The following is a 17862-nucleotide window of genomic DNA, read 5'->3' as shown; positions in this document are numbered from 1 at the left end:
AGTAACTTATAAATTTAATTGGATCCTGACATACATACCATCAGCCAGTTTTTTGAACTAACAATGTTACTGCAAAAATCTTATAGAATATTGAACAAAAAACAATACACACAAAAACTCTTTTAAAAACCCAAAATGAGTATGGTTATCCTTATGAGATGTTTATTTATGAAAAGACTATTAGATCAGTGAAGTTAAAAATTCAGAAGTATGCCAAAGTGCATAAGAAAAGTTAATACCCAGCAAAAACTACAGTAGGTATAACATTATTAATGCTTGGCATTTGGTAAATGGGGATTCCTACCAAAATGACAATAAGTGTTCTTATTCTTCACATCCTACAGCGGGATAAAGGTCAAACAAAAGAGAAGTCTATACAGTAAAAAATAATTAAAAATGATTAAATACCTTCCTAAGACCTGCTTCTCAAGCACCTGACTGTAGCCAACCTCTGGCTCATCATCATTAAAGACGTTGCTCAGCAACACTTTTGGCTTGAAAAATATCTTCGTTGAGTTTTGATGCAACTTGTTTTGTATGTTCAGAGTGGCCACTGGTGTATCCATTGGCACCACCTGCTTCTTCAGTGTCTTCCGGGACATCACGATTGGCCCCAGGAACTCCAAGATGATAGAACTTAAAATAAAAGCTCTGTGTGCCTAACAATCAGCTGCTGGATCCTAACTGTGCTGGCAAATACCACTTTCTTCTTGTGACTGACAATGAACAGTGGAAACATTATATAGAAATATGACTGGGGGTGCTGAATAAGAAGATCACACAATCAGCACTTGCCCTACTTGTAACGTTCTCTACTGTCAGACATTTGGGATTCACGATCGGGGCCAGCAACTCCATAGTTTTCAAGCTCTTAAGATACAAGCAGTGGGTCCAGCACATTCACAGGACAACATCTCCAGAATTTCCCCAGAAGTGAGGGCTACCCAAGGCATCCTTGTCTTGGTAAGCACCTTTGTATAGTTTTATGCTCTCTCTTCAACCTTTTTATTTGGCTCTCTCTGAAAACCCCAGTTGGTGGGTCATGAACCCCTCTGATCTAATCACTCCATGTTTGTTTTTTGTTTTGTTTTAACAATCTGCCCTTCTGTTCTCTGGAGTCCTGACCTCATTGTGTCCCGGGTCATCTCTGCATGCTGCAGAAAGAATACACAGCCCTCTAAAATGACAAGATACCTATAAATTATTGTAAACTGTTAAACAATGTGTAGTCATTTGTTCATTCACTCCTTGCAGAGATTTAAGCACTGGAGGGGGCAGTCACATAACAGAGAGGGTGTGAAAAGCAAATGCAGCCAGCACCACCTTCAGAATTTCCACAGGAAACAGAAGAGGAGCTATTAACTTGCATATTTCGTATTAAAAATTATTAAGAGTGTATATGATGCTACTGAAGATGTGAAAAACTAGCTTTACTATTTGCTTGTATTATTCACGTAAAGAACAGACATCCTTACCACATGTCTCTGGAAATATTTCAAAACCAGTATTTCATCAGTACTAGGAAAAGTTAAGTATCTCTGAAAGAGTACACATTTTAGAAGCTACATTAACTGCACTTCACAGGAAGCATTCAGAAACAGAAAACGAAGCGATCAGTTACAATAATCTAATTTTCTAGGCACCTGGCTGGCTCAGTTGGTTAATTAAGCCTCAGACTCTTGGTTTTGGTTCAGGTCATGATCTCAGGATTTGTGAGATCCAGCCCAGAGTGGGGGTAGTGAGGGGTGGGCAGAGGGCTCTGCTCAGAGCCTGCTTGGGTTTCTAGATCTAGCTCTCTGCCCCTCCCTTGCTTGCACTTGCCCCTGTACTCTCCCACAAAATAAATACATATTTAAAAATCTAATTTTCAAGTAAAAACTAGTCTTCCAAAAGAAGTGAAAAAATTTTAAACTAAAATTGCAATGATATTTAGTAATTAAAGGTTAAGCAAAATACAGGTGCCATCTGGTAGGTCTCAAAGGCGTTTGGATTTATAATTCATCTCGAAGGTGTGGATTCCAATATCAAATAAAGAGAGAAAAATTGATAACCCATAGAGGCAGAAATGTTTGCTTCTTTAAAGCAATGTGCCAACCCTCACCCCCCACAGCCCAGAGCCTGGCCTGGAACCCCCAGGAGAGCAGAAGGGCCAATGGGGAGAAGAAGTGACAGTTCAGTGAAAATTACAACTAGTACCAAACTGCACATTCCCCACAGAAGAGTTTTGCATGTCGCATTCTAGCGTCCATCACCGATACTGACCACCCGGCTTTAACTTCATTAAACAAGGAGCTGTCACTGTCCGGGTCTCAGTCGCCCCACGAGGACCCCCGGCCCCAGGTAGCATCGCTGCTCCGCCTCTCCCGCTGGAGGCCAATCTCCACCGCTCGCTAAAAATGTTTCCATGGGCACCGTGATCAACTTGTCAAATACCACCACTCCCAACAGAAGCGGCCCACCCTTCCCTAACCTTGTGCCCAGCCTGGCTCCAAACGACACCAGCGGGACTGGAAGGAATCCAAAAGCAGAACCCGAAACCGCGGGGCAGGAAGGACAAACAGAAGACCAAACGGCAGGCCCCCGTGTGGTGCAAGGCTGGAGACCTAGCGCGCCGGGGTCCACACCCGCCGCTTCCGCAACCGCCCCGGCTCCGCCCTGAGAGCGCCTCGACTCCGCCCTGAGAGCGCCCCGGCTGACCGACGAGACCCATGCGCATGCGCGCTTTCCTGCAGACCCGGAAGCCGATTTCCCGGAGCAACGGTTGCGCTCGGATGAGTGAGTCTCCATTTTTCTGGTTCTTGCCCTGGAGCGGCTCCTCGGGCCCCGCCTCCCCACCCAGGTTTCGGGGGCACCTGGTAAGGTAAAATCTTTGAAACCACTCATCCCTCTCGCTGGGAGTTCGTCCCTGTCGCCTCTCGCGGCGTGGCCATAAGACGTTCCGAGCCCAGTCAGTCGGTGCGGGTCACGGGCGTCAGCGTTCGTTTCCGGTTAAAATCTCTGTGAGGCAGGTTCGAGCCCAGCCTTTCTGCTTTGGCCCTTACAGACCCCAGTCGCCTTGCCGGTCGTTTTCCCGCTCAGAACCTTTCTCTGACTCCCGAGTCTCCCCCCGGTTGCCACCCCCCCACCCCCAACCGCGTCGAGCACAGTCGTCACTAGGGAGGTGGATGCACGCCCTTCGCCCCGCCGCAGGGAGGGCAGAGTGGGGGCAGAGATGGCGGGGGAAGACGCAGAAATCTGCGGAGTTAGAGGGTCATCGGAAAGTGTGGGGAGAAAGAACGGCGGGGATTGAAACAGAGGCCGTAATAGAGTGGGGTCAGACTGTTGGAGGAGGAATGGTGAGGCAGGGACACAGAAATGGACAAAAGGACTGAAGAGAAATAAGGACACAGAGAGACTTAACACAGAGAACAAAACACGTAGTGAGTGGTCTGGGACAAAGCACAGGACCCAAACCCTGGTGAGTACTGAATTGATTGGGTATGGGATATTAAGTTGTGAAGTGCTGATTTGTGGCCCTGTGACCTCGTTAATTAAAATTTGGGAATTGTTTCAGTTACGCAGAAGAGAATGAGAGGTGTGAAACCAGGTGTTGGAGGCATCTGCACTTTCTAAGTATTGCATCAGAAGATAATTCCATTTGGAACCCTTACTCATCTAGAGGGCAGAGGCTTAGCTCACTTAATGGGGGAAGACTTTCTGTAACCACATGGTGCTTTTTACAATGGCCATTATTAACAGTACTATTTCTCTCTCCTTTTTTATGGCTCGTCGCATTCTTTTCTAAATTTGATGTATCCTCTTTATCTTTAATATCATAATCCATTCTTTTTAATTTCCAAATTATTTTCCCTCTTAATTTTTATTGTTCAGATTATGAGTTTTACATGCTGTCTACTCTTTTCACAAGTTGGAATTATTCTTTAATGTCTGGTAAATAACTTCATGGTATTTCGTTACATATCCACAAAGGATGTCGGTAATCTTTTAACACTCAAAACCTAGTTTAGGCAGTTAATTTAATATTCAACAGTTCTCTTCTTCCCTTAAGTGATCTTTTACATTACTGAGTTCTGAGCTGAAGTCTGCAACTAAGTAGATGTTCCCCTTAAGTTCCCTTTGTCTTTTCTGTACAGATGTTGAAGAATGGTCTGGATTGATGTGGAACTTTGTTCCAGCAGAGCCCATCCGTTTATGGTGCAGAGATTGCCCAGAGCTCATCTCCCCAGGTGACCCTTGTTTGTGTTTTCCACTATCTATAACTATTTGTAATTTCATATAGTTTTTCTGGAAAAGAGGAATTAAATGGGTTTAATTAAACCCGTGAAAGAGAAGCTTCTCTTGTTCAGGAATATGAAAGGTAATCTGGAAAACCCTTTCTCATTAAACCTGTCCAGGCCACCATTTCAGAATTTACTTCCACCCAGTTCTGTTCATTCTACTCAGACTTCTTCAGGGTAACTTGGTAAAGTAACTCCCCCTCTGAGCCCCAGTGCACTCACCTGTAACATGAGTTGATAGACCAAGAATTCTGAACCTGAGGTAATAAGATCCCTGAAAGGATTTTCAAAGTTGGGTGTGTGTTTGTCTTTGGCAGTTTTCTGGGAGAGGGTATGCAGTTGGAGTTTAAAATGTGACCCAGTTCCAAAAATAATGAAAACCAGTAAGAAAGAGGCAGTTGTATAGTCTTAGAGACAGAGATATGCCTCTGTCAGCTCCACCATCTCTCTGTATCATAACTAAATTTTCAAAACTTGATTGTGTCATCTTTTGACATTAAACCCACTTACGGCTTCCCATCACTATCAGGACAAAGATGTAAACTCTCAGTATAGTTACCAGGGAGTTCTGGAGCTCGGGTGCCCCTTAAGAGTTGTTCCAAATTGATGACATGGACGGGCTTCTGTGGCCTGCATCAACCATTCATTGCATGCTGGCTGCCTAGGGAGGAGCCAAGGACTTGAAAGAGCCAGTTCCCTTTTGCTGAGTGCAAGGAGACAGCGGACAATGCAGTTGCATAGTGTGTGTATGTTTCAGCAGGAGTGGAGGGCTTTCTGGAAAAGTGGGTGAAAAAATGCACTTGTTGGCTCCCTTTTAGACTTTATTGTCCCCACATCCCTCCTTTTGCAGTGGGCAGCAAAGGACTTTTTCCCATAGTAAGTTTCTCCCCGTATGTATATTGTGGCAGAGGAAGGGGTTATGTTGATTCTTAACATTAAACAACATTCCTTTTGTCACACAGTATAACCTTACCTGAGAAAGAAGGCTAGAAGAAGAGAGAGAAAAAGGAGGAATGGCTCTTCTCCAGGTAAAAGTCATATTTTTCATTAATTGTTCTTCTTCTTAAAATGTCATATTTTGGACTTGTTAATCTTCTCTGTCTCCGAGATGTCCTGCCTAAATTGTTTACTCACACCCAGGGCCTTCTCCCGGTCTCCTCTCATCTCCATACAGAGTTCAACTCACTCTGACCCAGTGACATGGAACTTGGGAAGAGGCTCCTTTTCGATAGTCATCCTGTGAAGGATTTTCTACGTAGGCAAGGACTGGAGATGGGGAGTGGGCATTGTGGTGTCTCTGATGTTAGGCAGTAAGGATTCTTCAGAGACCCCTTCTGGATGCCCTTTTGGCTCATATAAATAAATGAGTATTAAAGAGATTACATATGTAAGTAACGTATTAATGTGCACAAGTACCTGAGGAACCCTGGAAAATAAGACTGATGGGGGAAATTTGCTTTGTCTGGTTTTACAAATGACTTTTGATGTTAAATGAGGGAGTCCTTGTGCTTCTGACTCCACAATATTAATACTTTGGAATAGAATGGGAAGTTCAAAGTAGGAATAAAGAGTAGAGTGAGTGTTTTGTTTTATTAACATTGGTTTTAAAGTATAGAATCAACCTACTTCTCTAACACTACATGTTCTTGAATTATTTATAGTGCATTCAGGGGCGCCTGGGTGGCGCAGTCGGTTGAGCGTCCGACTTCAGCCAGGTCACGATCTCGCGGTCCATGAGTTCGAGCCCCGCGTGGGGCTCTGGGCTGATGGCTCAGAGCCTGGAGCCTGTTTCCGATTCTGTGTCTCCCTCTCTCTCTGCCCCTCCCCCGTTCATGCTCTGTCTCTCTCTGTCCCCCAAAAAAATAAATAAACGTTGAAAAAAAAAAAGATCATTTATAGTGCATTCATCTCATAAAGACCATGGTGTTCTTTTAGGAACTCTTACACTGTGCATCTTTTAGATAAAAATGTTTCTAGTTTAACCAGACATAGGAGCAGAACTTTCTGTCATCAGAAAGGCTGGTGCTCAATTTTCATTTTACGAATTATTCTTAAATGTTATTATTTTTCTTTTGTATTAAACCCCCCTAGTGTATATTTTTGTGGCTCAGATTCACACAGGGATGCATTTTAGAAACTAAGAAGTAAAATATCCCCTTCCCTGTCACATCTCCCACCATCACAGATTCACCCAGAAGCTATGTTCTCTTTAGTGCAAATCTTCTAAAAATGCATTTACATATTGTAATGTGATTTTAGAATATATTCTTCAGTAAATGTTTTCTCATCATATTTTACTCTGCAGGTTGAAATATTTACATACCATAGGTCTTGAAGTTCTCATGTTAGTAAAGTAGAGATAACTGCTTTTTTAGATCCTCATTGGAACATTCTCTAAATGAAGAAACATGGGTCTTTTACAATGTCATCGTGGCTGCTTCTGAGAAGACTGACTTCACTACAGATATCTAAGGATATCTTATGGTTGTACATCTTAAGCATGTTAATGATGGTCTTTCTGAGGAGGCAGAGACATTCCACTTAATAAAGATTTAATTTTTTTTTTTTTTTATATTTATTTCTGAGAGAGAGACAGAGCATGAGAGGGAAGGGGCAGAGTGAGAGAGGGACACAATCCGAAGCAGGCTCCAGGCTCTGAGCCATCAGCACAGAGTTCGACCTGGGCTCAAACCCACGAACTGCAAGATCATGACCCAACCCGAAGTTGGACGCTTAACCGACCGAGCCACCCAGGCGCTCACTAAATAAAAATTTTAAATCAACTGTCTTGAAAATCTTCAGCTAAAGGAAAACATGGAAGAGAACTAAGAAGTAGGAGAACTGTTTCAACACATAAAAAATGTCACTAAGGAGATAGAAATTATAGTAAAGGGATGGAATAGAAATTCTGGAGTTAGGCAAGTATAGACACCAAAACTCAAAATTCACTAGAGAGTTCATCAGCAGGTGGGCAATAAGAAAGAATCAGTGAACCTAAACATCGGTTAACTGAAATTATCAAGTGTGAGCAGAAGAAAGGGGACAAAAGCAGAATAAAAGGGAAAAAAAGAAAAATGAATAGAGACAAAGAAACCTCTGGGACACTATGAAGAATACTGATACACACATAATAGGAGTCCCAGAAGGAAAGGATAAAGTAGAAAGGGGAGAAAGAATATTTGAAGAAATAAGAGCTAAAAACTTCCCAAATTTATCAAGAACAACCTACACATCCAAAAACTCAATGAACTTCAGCTATGACAGATGCATGGAGATCCCTGGCAAGTCAACTTTTATAAGACAAAGGAGTGAATGCGGAACGTAGCAAGACAGAAACAACTTCTCATGTACAGGGCTTCTCAATAAGTTTAACAGTCTATTTCTCAGAAACTGGAGGCCAGGAAGCAGTCTCCTGTGGTATTAAAGGCTTGAAATATTACAAAAAACAAAAACCTGTCAGGAATTCCTTATGAGGCAACTATACTTCAAAATTGATAGTAAAATTAAGAGACTCCTAGATGAACAAAAGCTGAGGGAGTTCACACTTATAGACTTAGCTTACATGAAATACCAAATGGAGTTCTTCAGGCTGAAAAGGATGGAAACTAGTGGTACATCAAAGCCATAGGAACAAATAAAGAACACTAGTAAAACTACATAAGTGAATATAAAAGCCAGTATTACTATATTTTTGTTTTCTAACTCAGTTTTTCCTATGTGTCTTAAAAGACAAATGTGTAAAACAATAATAAAAATCTGTTCTTGAGTGTATAAAACATCTGTTCATATCTTTTACAAAGGAATAACTTTTGACAATAAGAACATAAAGCGTGACTGTATAACAACAGTTGTTTGTATGCTATTAAAGCTAAGTTAGTATCAACTGAAATTCAAATATTATTAATGTGTAAACTGCAATCCCCAGGATAACCACTCAGAAAATAACTTGAAAATGGAAAAATAAATACAGAGGCAATCAAAATGGCATGTACACAGAGGCACAGACACCCAAAGAAGGGAGGAATTATGAAACAAAATATCAGACATACAGCAGATGTCAAAAGTAATTCTTACCAGTAGTAACTTGAAATGTACATAAATTAAACTCTCCAATAAAAGACAAAGGAATTAATGTTTAAAAATGATTCCACTCTCTGTCTACAAAAGGCTCACTTTATTTTTTTAAGTTTTTTATTTATTTTGAGAGAGTGTGCATGGGGGAGGGGCAGAAAGAGAGAGGGAGAGGGAGAGAATCTCAAGCAGGCTTCACACTGATAGTACGGAGCCCGTGCGGGGCTCGAACATACGAAATGTGAAATCATGACCTGAGCTAAAATCCAGTCAGGCGCTTAACTGACTGACCTATCCAGGTGCCCCAAGGCTCACTTTAGATACACAAATATGTTGAAAGTAGAATGATGGAAAAAGATATTCCACGTAGATAATAATGAAACTTATCTGGGTAGGTATACAAATATCAGACAAAATAGACTTTAAGTAAAATTATTATCAAAGATGTTGAATGACATTATATATTGAAAAAAGGGCCAATTCATCAGGAAGATAAACCAAGTATAAATAATAAATACATAACAACAAAGCCCCCAATTTTTTGAAGCAAAAATTGAGGAGACAGTTCTCTACTAGGTGGAGACCTCATACTCCCTTTTTAATAATGGGTAGAACAACCAGATATCAATAATAAAGGAGTGAGCAACACTGTAAACCAGCTAGATTCAGCAGACATATACAGGACACTTTATCCAACAAACACTCAAAAATTAGGAGTAGACTTGCTGTTTGAAAAAGGGTATTATTAAAATTCCATGGCTAACATCAATGGTAAACAACTGAAAACGTCCTCCTAATACCAAGAACAAAACAAGCGTGACCCATTTTGACACCACATATCAACACTGTACTGGAAGTTCTAGACAGAGAAAACACAGAGGAAAAATAAATAAAATGTGTCAAAATGGGGAAAAAAATCAAACTCTCTCTCTATTCATAGTATACATGATCTCCTATTTAGAAATAAAGAAAGCTCAGACTTAGAATGAATTCATTGAAGTTACAGCATACAATATTAACACTCAAAATTCAGGTTACATTTCTGTACAGTAGCAGTCAACAAATGGAAAGTAAGTAAACAATTTGTAAGAGCAAGAAAACAATGGGAATAAATTTAACAAAGGAAATGGAAGATTTATACACAGTGAAAACCAGAAAGCTGCTGAGGAAAATTAAAGAAAACCTAAATAAATGTGAAAATGTCCTGTGTTTGTGGATTGCAAGACTGTAAAATGGGAATCCTTTCCAGAGCGATATAAAGAGTAATGCAGTCCTCAGCAAAATCCCAATATCTTTGCCCAAATGGGAATCCTGATTCTAAAACTCATATTGAATTGGTAAGGACACCAGATAACCAAAATAAATGTGAGAAAGAACAAAATTGGAGGAACTAGAATTCCTGACATAAAACCTTACCACAAATTTTGAGTAATCAAAACTATAATTCCAGCAGAGGCTAGATACATAGATCAAAGTAATAGAACTGAGCCTCCACATATAAAACCATGCATGTGTAATCCATTCCTTTTTTACAAGTGTGCCAAAAACAGCGGAAAAACAATACTCTCTTAAATGGTACTGGCAAAACTAGAGTCTATGGGAGAATGAAATTGAAACTACCTTGTACCATATAAGGTGATCAATTCAGAATTAATCAAAGACTGAATGTTAGAGCTAAAACTATAAAAGTCTTAGGTGAAAACATAGGGGTAAATCTTCATGACCTGAGGGTTGGCAGTGGATTTTTATACATGATTCCAAATTGAAAGAGAAAAAGACAAAGTAGATAAATTGGTCATCATCAGAATTAATCATGTCTGTGCAATGAAGGACATTCTCACACAAGTGAAACAATCTACTAAATGGGAGGAAATAATTTGCCAGTCCATATCTACGAAGGGTCTAGAACCTAGAATATATGAAGAACTTCTACAACTCAACCAAAATACACAGAACCCAACTTAAAAAATGGTCAAAGGATTTTAATAGACGTTTCTCCATAGAAGATACACAAATGAAACAAGCACATGAAGAGATATTCAGTGACAGTAGTCATTAGTAAATTCCAAACTCAAAACCACAAGTGATCATTTCACACCCACTAGGATGACTACTATAAAAGAACAACAGCAAAAAAAGTGTTGGTAAAGAGGTGAAGAAATTAGAATCATGACACGTTGCTGTTAAAGTGTAGCTGCTGTGCAAAAGCACATGGCAGATTCTTAAAAAAATTAAACCATGTGCCCCAGTAATTCCACTCCTAGGTATATAACAAAAGAATTGAAAACAGATATCCAAACACTTGTACTCGAAAGTTCGTAGCAAATTACTAATATTAACCAAAGTTGATAACAACCAAATGCCCATCAGTAGTTGAATGAATATAGTCTAGTCCTGCAATGTCTAGTCCTACAGTCTGCAATAGACTAGTCCTGCAATGACAGGTCTATAGTCTAGTCCTTTCCAGAAGAAAGGAAATGTACCACTGATACATACTGTATCATGGATAAACCCCAAACATTCTACATGAAAGAAGGCAGATGCAAAAGGTCACATTTTTGATCCCTTCTTACATGAAAAGATCCAAAATTGGTAAATCCATAGAGACAAAGCATTAGTGGTTCCCAGGGACTGGGCAATAGGAAGCACCTGCTTTAATAGTATTTAATAAGTATTTTCTCTGGGGATGATAAAAATGTTTTGGATCTAGACAGAGGTGATGTTTGTGCAATATTGTGAATGCACTAAATGCCCCCAAATGGTACTTTAAAATGGCTTGTTTTTATGTTAAGTGTAACTTGCTCAAAATTATATTACACGGATCAAAGAGCACTCACTCCAGCCAAGTCAGTCTTTACACATCTGTGCTTCTCTTGTTTTGTGTCAAATAAGAACACTTTCCCTGTCCACTTGGTGAAATGTGTTTTCCTTTCAGGGGCGGTTGACATTCAGGGATGTGGCCATAGAATTCTCTCAGGAGGAGTGGGAGTGCCTGGACCCCGCTCAGAGGTCCTTGTACAGGGACGTGATGTTGGAGAACTACAGGAACCTGGTCTCCCTGGGTGAGGATAACTTCCCTCCTGAAGTCGGTAATTACTTTTTATGTCTGCATTTTCTTTTGACTTGATCATAGGAGTTTCAAATCCCTGTTTCTAAGGGAATGATTGCAGCTGTTTTAATTGAGAATCGAAAGGCATCATAATGTGGCAAATGGACTCTAACTTCCCTTTCCTTCAGAAGTTCTGCATTCCTGCTTGTTTAGGTGGTTGCAGAACATTAGTAGTCAGAAAAGCTTAAAGGAGGGGACTGGTGAGGACGAGTACTGGGTGTTATTTGTAAGTGATGAATCCCTAAATTCTGAAACCCATACTACACTGTATGTTAACTAACTAGAATTTAAATAACAATCTGGGAGTCTGGGGAATAGGCTATAAAAATCCTTAAAGTCTTAGTAAAGTCCAGTTTCACTGACATCATTAAAGATAAGGCTCAGAGACAATAAAGTTACTTAAAGTTGGGGGGAAAAAAGGAAACCTTACGGTGAATTTTTTAAAATATCTGATTCTGTGGTCTTACCCTTGTGCTTTTGGTTCAGTATTTCTTGGAAAGAACCAGATCTCTGCATACCTAAAATAATCCTTAAGCATTCAGGCATTCAGTTGACTAATTTTTGAAGTATGTTTCTACACCCACATATACTGAATGTCCTTTCTTCTTTGCTGAAAAATGAGCTGGGAATGTGTTCTGGAAGAGAAGCAGAACATGTTTTGTTTTTCTTCATAAATAGAAATCTTTTCTTGAACTGAATATCATCTCTATCATCTCTTTCCAGGGGAAAGATCCCTGGACTGTGGAAAGTGAAGTGAATATAGGAGAACATCCAGACAGGTGGGAATGTGTTGGGATGTGAGCATAAGTCAAAACTGGAATGGGCACAGAGTAAGCAGGTCCATTAAGTATTGTTTGGGAAGGATCTGTGGGAAAATAAAAGTTTATTTCTTAGGAGCTTCAAAGGAAATCTTCCCCCATCCCACACACACTTCTCATTCTGTTATTCATATGAGTAAATCAAATTACGTACAAGTTTAAACTCCCACTGTTAGGACCTACCAACGCTGTTATTTGGGCCCTCTGACCATACTGGTGCTGTGATTTGAGAGGGACTGAGATGGCTGTCTCTAAGAGAGTCTTTCCCTCCATCTCTCATGGTTCTCATAACATACAGGTCAGAGCTGAGGTCTCTATAGTACAAACCCCCGGAACTATTCACTTTCCATTTCCATTTTGTATCCTTGACAGAACTTTTCAGGAGACAAACAAAAGGTAATAACTGTCTATTAGAGTAGAGCTAAGGCCTCTTTCTTTCCTGGGCTATCCTGGCTTCTTGAGGTTGGGTGCTTGTGCAGTAATTAGGAGGAAGGCATGATGTAAATAGTTCTAAAAAGTGAAAATCAAAACTAGATGTAGGTTAAATAGAGCACAACTTACTGATATCTCTAGTTAGCTTTTCTGTAGGAAAAATGTATCATTCCACAGATGTTTGTTGTATTCTTGGTATATGGAAAGCACTATATTGATATTTTTTTGGTTGTTTTGTTTTTATTTTTTGGTTTTAAGAACTCAAGAGTTGGCAGCAATTTTTGTTTTGTTTTTAAGTAATCTCTACACCTAACATGGGGCTTGAACTCAGAACCCCAAGGTCGAGGGTTGCATGCTCTGTGGACTGAGCCAGGCAGGCATCTTTTTTTTTTTTTTTTTTTTTTTTTTTAATATTTTGATTACCTTCATCCATTTCTGCCACCGTCCCCTCAACTACCTGCCTCTAGCAACCACACATATATTCTCTGTATCTAAGAGGGGTTATTTTGTTTTTTTAAGATTCCACATATAAGAGAAATCATACTTTGATAACTGCCATTCTAATAGGTGTGAAGTGATATCTCATTGTGATTTTGATTTGCATTTCCCTGATGATGAATGATTTTGGCCATCTTTTCATGGTCCTTTTGCCATCTCTAGATCTTTGGAAAATGTCTATTCATATCTTCTGCCTATTTCTTAAATTGGATTATTTGAGCTTCTTTTTGCCATGTTTTGGATTATTAGCCCCTTATCAGATACATATTTTGCTAATACTTTCTCCTGTCCAGTAGGATGCCTTTTCATGTTGTTAAAAAAGTGTTTCCTTTGCCATGCAGACACTTTTTAGTTTGATGTAGTCCCACTTACCTTTGCTTTTGTTGATTTTTCTTTTGGTGTGGAAGTAAAAAAAAAAAAAAAAAAATCATTGCCCAGACCTGAATCAAGGAGCTCATTACCCCGTATCTTATAGGAATGTTATGGTTTCACATCTTAGGTTTAAGTCTGTAATCCATTCTGTGTTAATTTTTGTGTATGGTTTCAGACAGTGATCCAATTTCATTCTTTCGCGTGTTGGAGTCCAGTTTTCCCAAACCATCCATTAAAGACAGTGTGCTTTCCCCATTGTATAGTCATGTCTCCTTTGTTGTAAATTAATTGACCATGTGTGTGGGTTTATTTCTGGGCTCTATTCTGTTCTGTTGATCTGTGTGTCTATTAGATTTATGCTAATACCATACAGTTTTAATTACCACAGATTTGTAGTCAAGGAGTTTGAAATCAGGAAGTGTGATGCCTCCATCTTTGTTCATCTTTCTCAAGATGCTTTGGGCATTTGGGGTCATTTGTGGTTCCATACAAATTTTAGGATTTCTCTATTTCATGTGTAGGTTTTTGTATAGATATAAATTTTCAACTTATTTGTGTAAATAACCAATGAATGAGACTGCTAAATCATATTTAAGAGTATGTTTAGTTTTGTAAGAAAGTGCAACTTGTCTACTAAAGTGGTGTACAACATTCCCACCAGTAATGAATAAGAGTTCTTATTGGTCCACATTCTCACTAGTATTTGGTATTAGTGTTCTAAATTTTGGCCATTTTCATAAATGTGTAGGGATATTTTATTGTTGTAACATATATTTTCCTCAATTAAATTTATGTCTTTTTTTAAAAGTTTATTTTTGAGAGAGAGGGAGAAACAGAGCGCATGAGTTGGGTAGGGAGGGAGGGAAGGAGGGAGGGACGGAGGGGGAGAGAGAGAGAGAGACAGAGAGAGACAGAGAGAGAGAGAGAGAGACAGAGAGTCAGAGTCAGAGTCAGAATCTGAAGCAGATTCCAGGCTCCAAGGTGTCAGCATAAGACCCGAAGTGGGGTTTGAACTTCTAAATCATGCGGTCATGACCTGAGTCAAAGTCGGACACTCAACCAACTGAGCCACTCAGGTGCCCCTATGGCAGTCTTTAAACGGAGTATTTGTGATATCTTTAGAACGTACTTTTTTTTTTTAAAGTTACTGCTTTAGTCACAAATGTCATTAATTTGATTTGCCATAGCTTTTTAGATAATGATACCTTATTTTGGGATGCTTGGGTAGCTCAGTCAGTTAAGTGTCTGACTCTGGATTTTTGCTGAAGTCATGATCCCACAGTTCATGAGTTCAAGTCAAGCGTTGTGCAGTGCACTTACAGTGTGAAGACTGCCTGGGATTCTCTCTTTCTCCCTTCCCCTCCCCCATTTGCAAGCTCCCTCTCACTCTCTTAAGTAAGTAAACTTAAAAAAAAATTCTTGTACATGTCTCATGGAACATGTATATATTACATAATTCTTTTGAGTATATACCTAGAAATGGAATTCATGGGATATTTAGTTTGATAATTTTAATTTTTTTTTTTTAATTTTTTTTTTTAACGTTTATTTATTTTTGGGACAGAGAGAGACAGAGCATGAACGGGGAAGGGGCAGAGAGAGAGGGAGACACAGAATCGGAAACAGTCTCCAGGCTCTGAGCCATCAGCCCAGAGCCCGAAGCGGGGCTCGAACTCACGGACCGCGAGATCGTGACCTGGCTGAAGTCGGGCGCTTAACTGACTGCGCCACCCAGGCGCCCCTAGTTTGATAATTTTTAGAGGAAATACTGTCCTATAACACCATACTGTCTCCCTGTTGAATGTTTTCCATTGTTACTTCATACCATAGTATAAATTTTTACAGAATGAGTCAATATTATGCCTGTTGCTATATCAGTTCCTTTCTCTAGGGTCAGGCTTTTAACTTAACAACACAATCATATTCCCATAGATGTGCAAATACAAGCATTATCCCCACATTTATAAAAACAAAATTTAAAAACATTGTATATAACAATAGTGTTTGAAGACCATGGTTGAAAAGCTTCCTTTATTCATTATAAAGTATTATTTGGGTGTGTAATTATGCAATTTAGTATAAAATACTTATCTTCCAACTCTATTTGATAGGAAGCCCTTCAGCTGGATTTGTAATCAAGGAATTATCACCAATAGAGGACATTAATAAAGGAGAATTGTGCCACCTGGTAATACTGGAGAGAAATGAAAGTCATGGCATCCAGGATTTTGATCTCAAGGAAGTCTGGGAAAATATGCATGAGTTAGAGACTCAGTGGGAGTATGATGCAAGAAATTACAAAGAAGTGCCTTTGACCCATGACAAAAATCTCACTTGTGGAAAAGACTGGCAACTTAATCAGTCCTCAGTTACTCTTCCTGAAAAGCAGAGTGTTTCTGTAAGAAATAATATGTACCAGTATTTCATGCCTGAGGAGCCATTTATGAGGAATTCGTTAAAACTGGGCGGTAACAGAAGTGGTTCTGGAAACCAGTACATAAACGGCGTGGAAAATAGAACTGGATTAAGTTTGCAGGCACATCTGGCTGAACTCCAGAGATTTCACAGTGAGGAGGAAATGTATGAATGTAGTAATCCAATTGAGAAGTCTGTCAGCAATGGTTCCTCAGTCTCACTACTTCAAGGAATTCCTCCCAGTACCAAAAACATTTGGAATAAATCTAGGAAGATTTTTAAATATCCTTTGTTACCTGCACAAGACAGAAGAGCATACACTAGAGGAAAATCTTACAAATGTAATGACTGTGGGAAGGCTTTTAGCAAAAGCTCAAATCTCATGAGTCATGAGAGAATTCATTCTGGACAGAGACCTTACAAATGTAATGACTGTGGCAAAGCCTTTATGGAGCGCTCACATCTGACTCGACATAAGAAAATCCATACTGGAGAGAAACCTTACAAATGTAATAAATGTAGCAAAGCCTTTGCTGAGCGTTCAGGCCTTACTCAACATGAGAAAATCCATACTGGAGAGAAACCTTACAAATGTAATGAGTGTGGCAAAACTTTTAAGCAGTGCTCCCACCTCATTAGACATCAGGATACACATCCTGGAGAGAAACCATACAAATGTGATATATGTGGCAAGGCTTTTATCCAAAGCTATAACCTTATAGAACATCAGAGGATCCATACAGGAGAAAAACCATATAAATGTAGAAAATGTCATAAGGCTTTTAGCAGACGTTCAAACCTCTGGGGTCATGAAAGAACTCATACTGGAGAGAAACCTTACAAATGTAATGAATGTGGCAAAGCTTTTACCAAATTTTCAAATCTTACTACACATCAGAAAATACACACTGGAGAGAAACCATACAAATGTAATGTGTGTGACAAGGCTTTTATCCAAAGTTCAAACCTTACTGACCATCAGAGAATTCATACAGGTGAAAAACCTTATAAATGTAATAAATGTGATAAGTCTTTTATCAAACGTTCACATCTTTCGGGTCACGAGAGAACTCATACTGGAGAGAAACCGTTCAAATGTACTGAGTGTGGAAAAGCCTTTACGGAACGTTCACATCTTACTCAGCATAAGAAAATCCATACTGGAGAGAAACCTTATAGATGTAATGAGTGTGGCAAAGCTTTTACCCAATTTGCAAACCTTACTAGGCATCAGAAAATACATAGTGAAAAGAAACCGCATAAACCTAATATGTGTGGCAGTGCTTTTATTCAAAGCTCAAGCTTTGGGGATCATCAAAGAACTCATAGGAAAAAGAAACCTTGCAAATAAAATGAGCAAGGCTTACTCAACGGCAGAGATTCCATCATGGAGAGGAACCATATGAAACTAACATGTGGCAAAGCTTGTAACCATGGCTCACACCTCCCCTGATATCAGAATATAAATCTCTAAAAGAAAGCACACAAATGGAATGTATGGCAAGCCTTATCCAAAGCTTATTATATCTTGTGAATGTAATTTTTACTAGAGGGAAACCTTACAAATGTAATGAGTATGATCAGGTTTATAAAAAATGTACAGATTGGGGAGAGGGGTAAAATAGGTGGATGGGATTAAGAGGTACAGACTTCGAGTGATTAAAAAAAACCCAAAATGTACAACTTTGTGGTTTGTGGTCTTGAAAGAATTCACATAACATGGAAACCATACAAATATGTCAAAGTGTTTACCTTAGGAAACACCAAAGAATTCATACTGGACAGAAACATTACATGTGTAATGAAGGTGATTGTTTAGCCAGTGGACTACAATAAGAAAATTCACACTAGGGGGAAGTAGGTCTATTTG

The 17862-nt window shown here is 39.4% G+C and overlaps 1 protein-coding gene and 1 pseudogene across 10 annotated transcripts; both read left to right on the top strand.

Moving 5' to 3' along the window:
* Nucleotides 411-981, top strand: FELCATV1R-PS26 (vomeronasal 1 receptor felCatV1R-ps26 pseudogene; annotated as a pseudogene).
* Nucleotides 2707-17672, top strand: LOC102900226 (zinc finger protein 677-like). 10 transcript variants are annotated; one of them, XM_045046230.1, is made up of 6 exons: nucleotides 2707-2860; nucleotides 4134-4226; nucleotides 5240-5305; nucleotides 11284-11437; nucleotides 12181-12236; nucleotides 15689-15826. In XM_045046230.1, the coding sequence occupies exons 3-5, from the start codon at nucleotides 5291-5293 to the stop codon at nucleotides 12207-12209; spliced, it is 198 nt and encodes a 65-aa protein (XP_044902165.1). In that variant the 5' UTR covers nucleotides 2707-2860; nucleotides 4134-4226; nucleotides 5240-5290; the 3' UTR covers nucleotides 12210-12236; nucleotides 15689-15826. The 10 variants fall into 10 exon arrangements, 9 of the variants coding, with proteins under 9 accessions (XP_044902165.1, XP_044902163.1, XP_044902157.1 ...); XR_006590443.1 differs by having other exon boundaries at nucleotides 12181-12287; XM_045046228.1 differs by lacking the exon at nucleotides 12181-12236 and having other exon boundaries at nucleotides 2708-2860; nucleotides 11284-11410; nucleotides 15689-17672.
* The last annotated feature ends 190 nt before the right edge of the window (nucleotides 17673-17862 follow it).

The sequence above is a fragment of the Felis catus genome, chromosome E2 (assembly GCF_018350175.1).
Source record: "Felis catus isolate Fca126 chromosome E2, F.catus_Fca126_mat1.0, whole genome shotgun sequence".
In the NCBI taxonomy this organism is placed as follows: domain Eukaryota; kingdom Metazoa; phylum Chordata; class Mammalia; order Carnivora; family Felidae; genus Felis; species Felis catus.
This window is presented reverse-complemented; position numbering and strand designations above follow the sequence as displayed.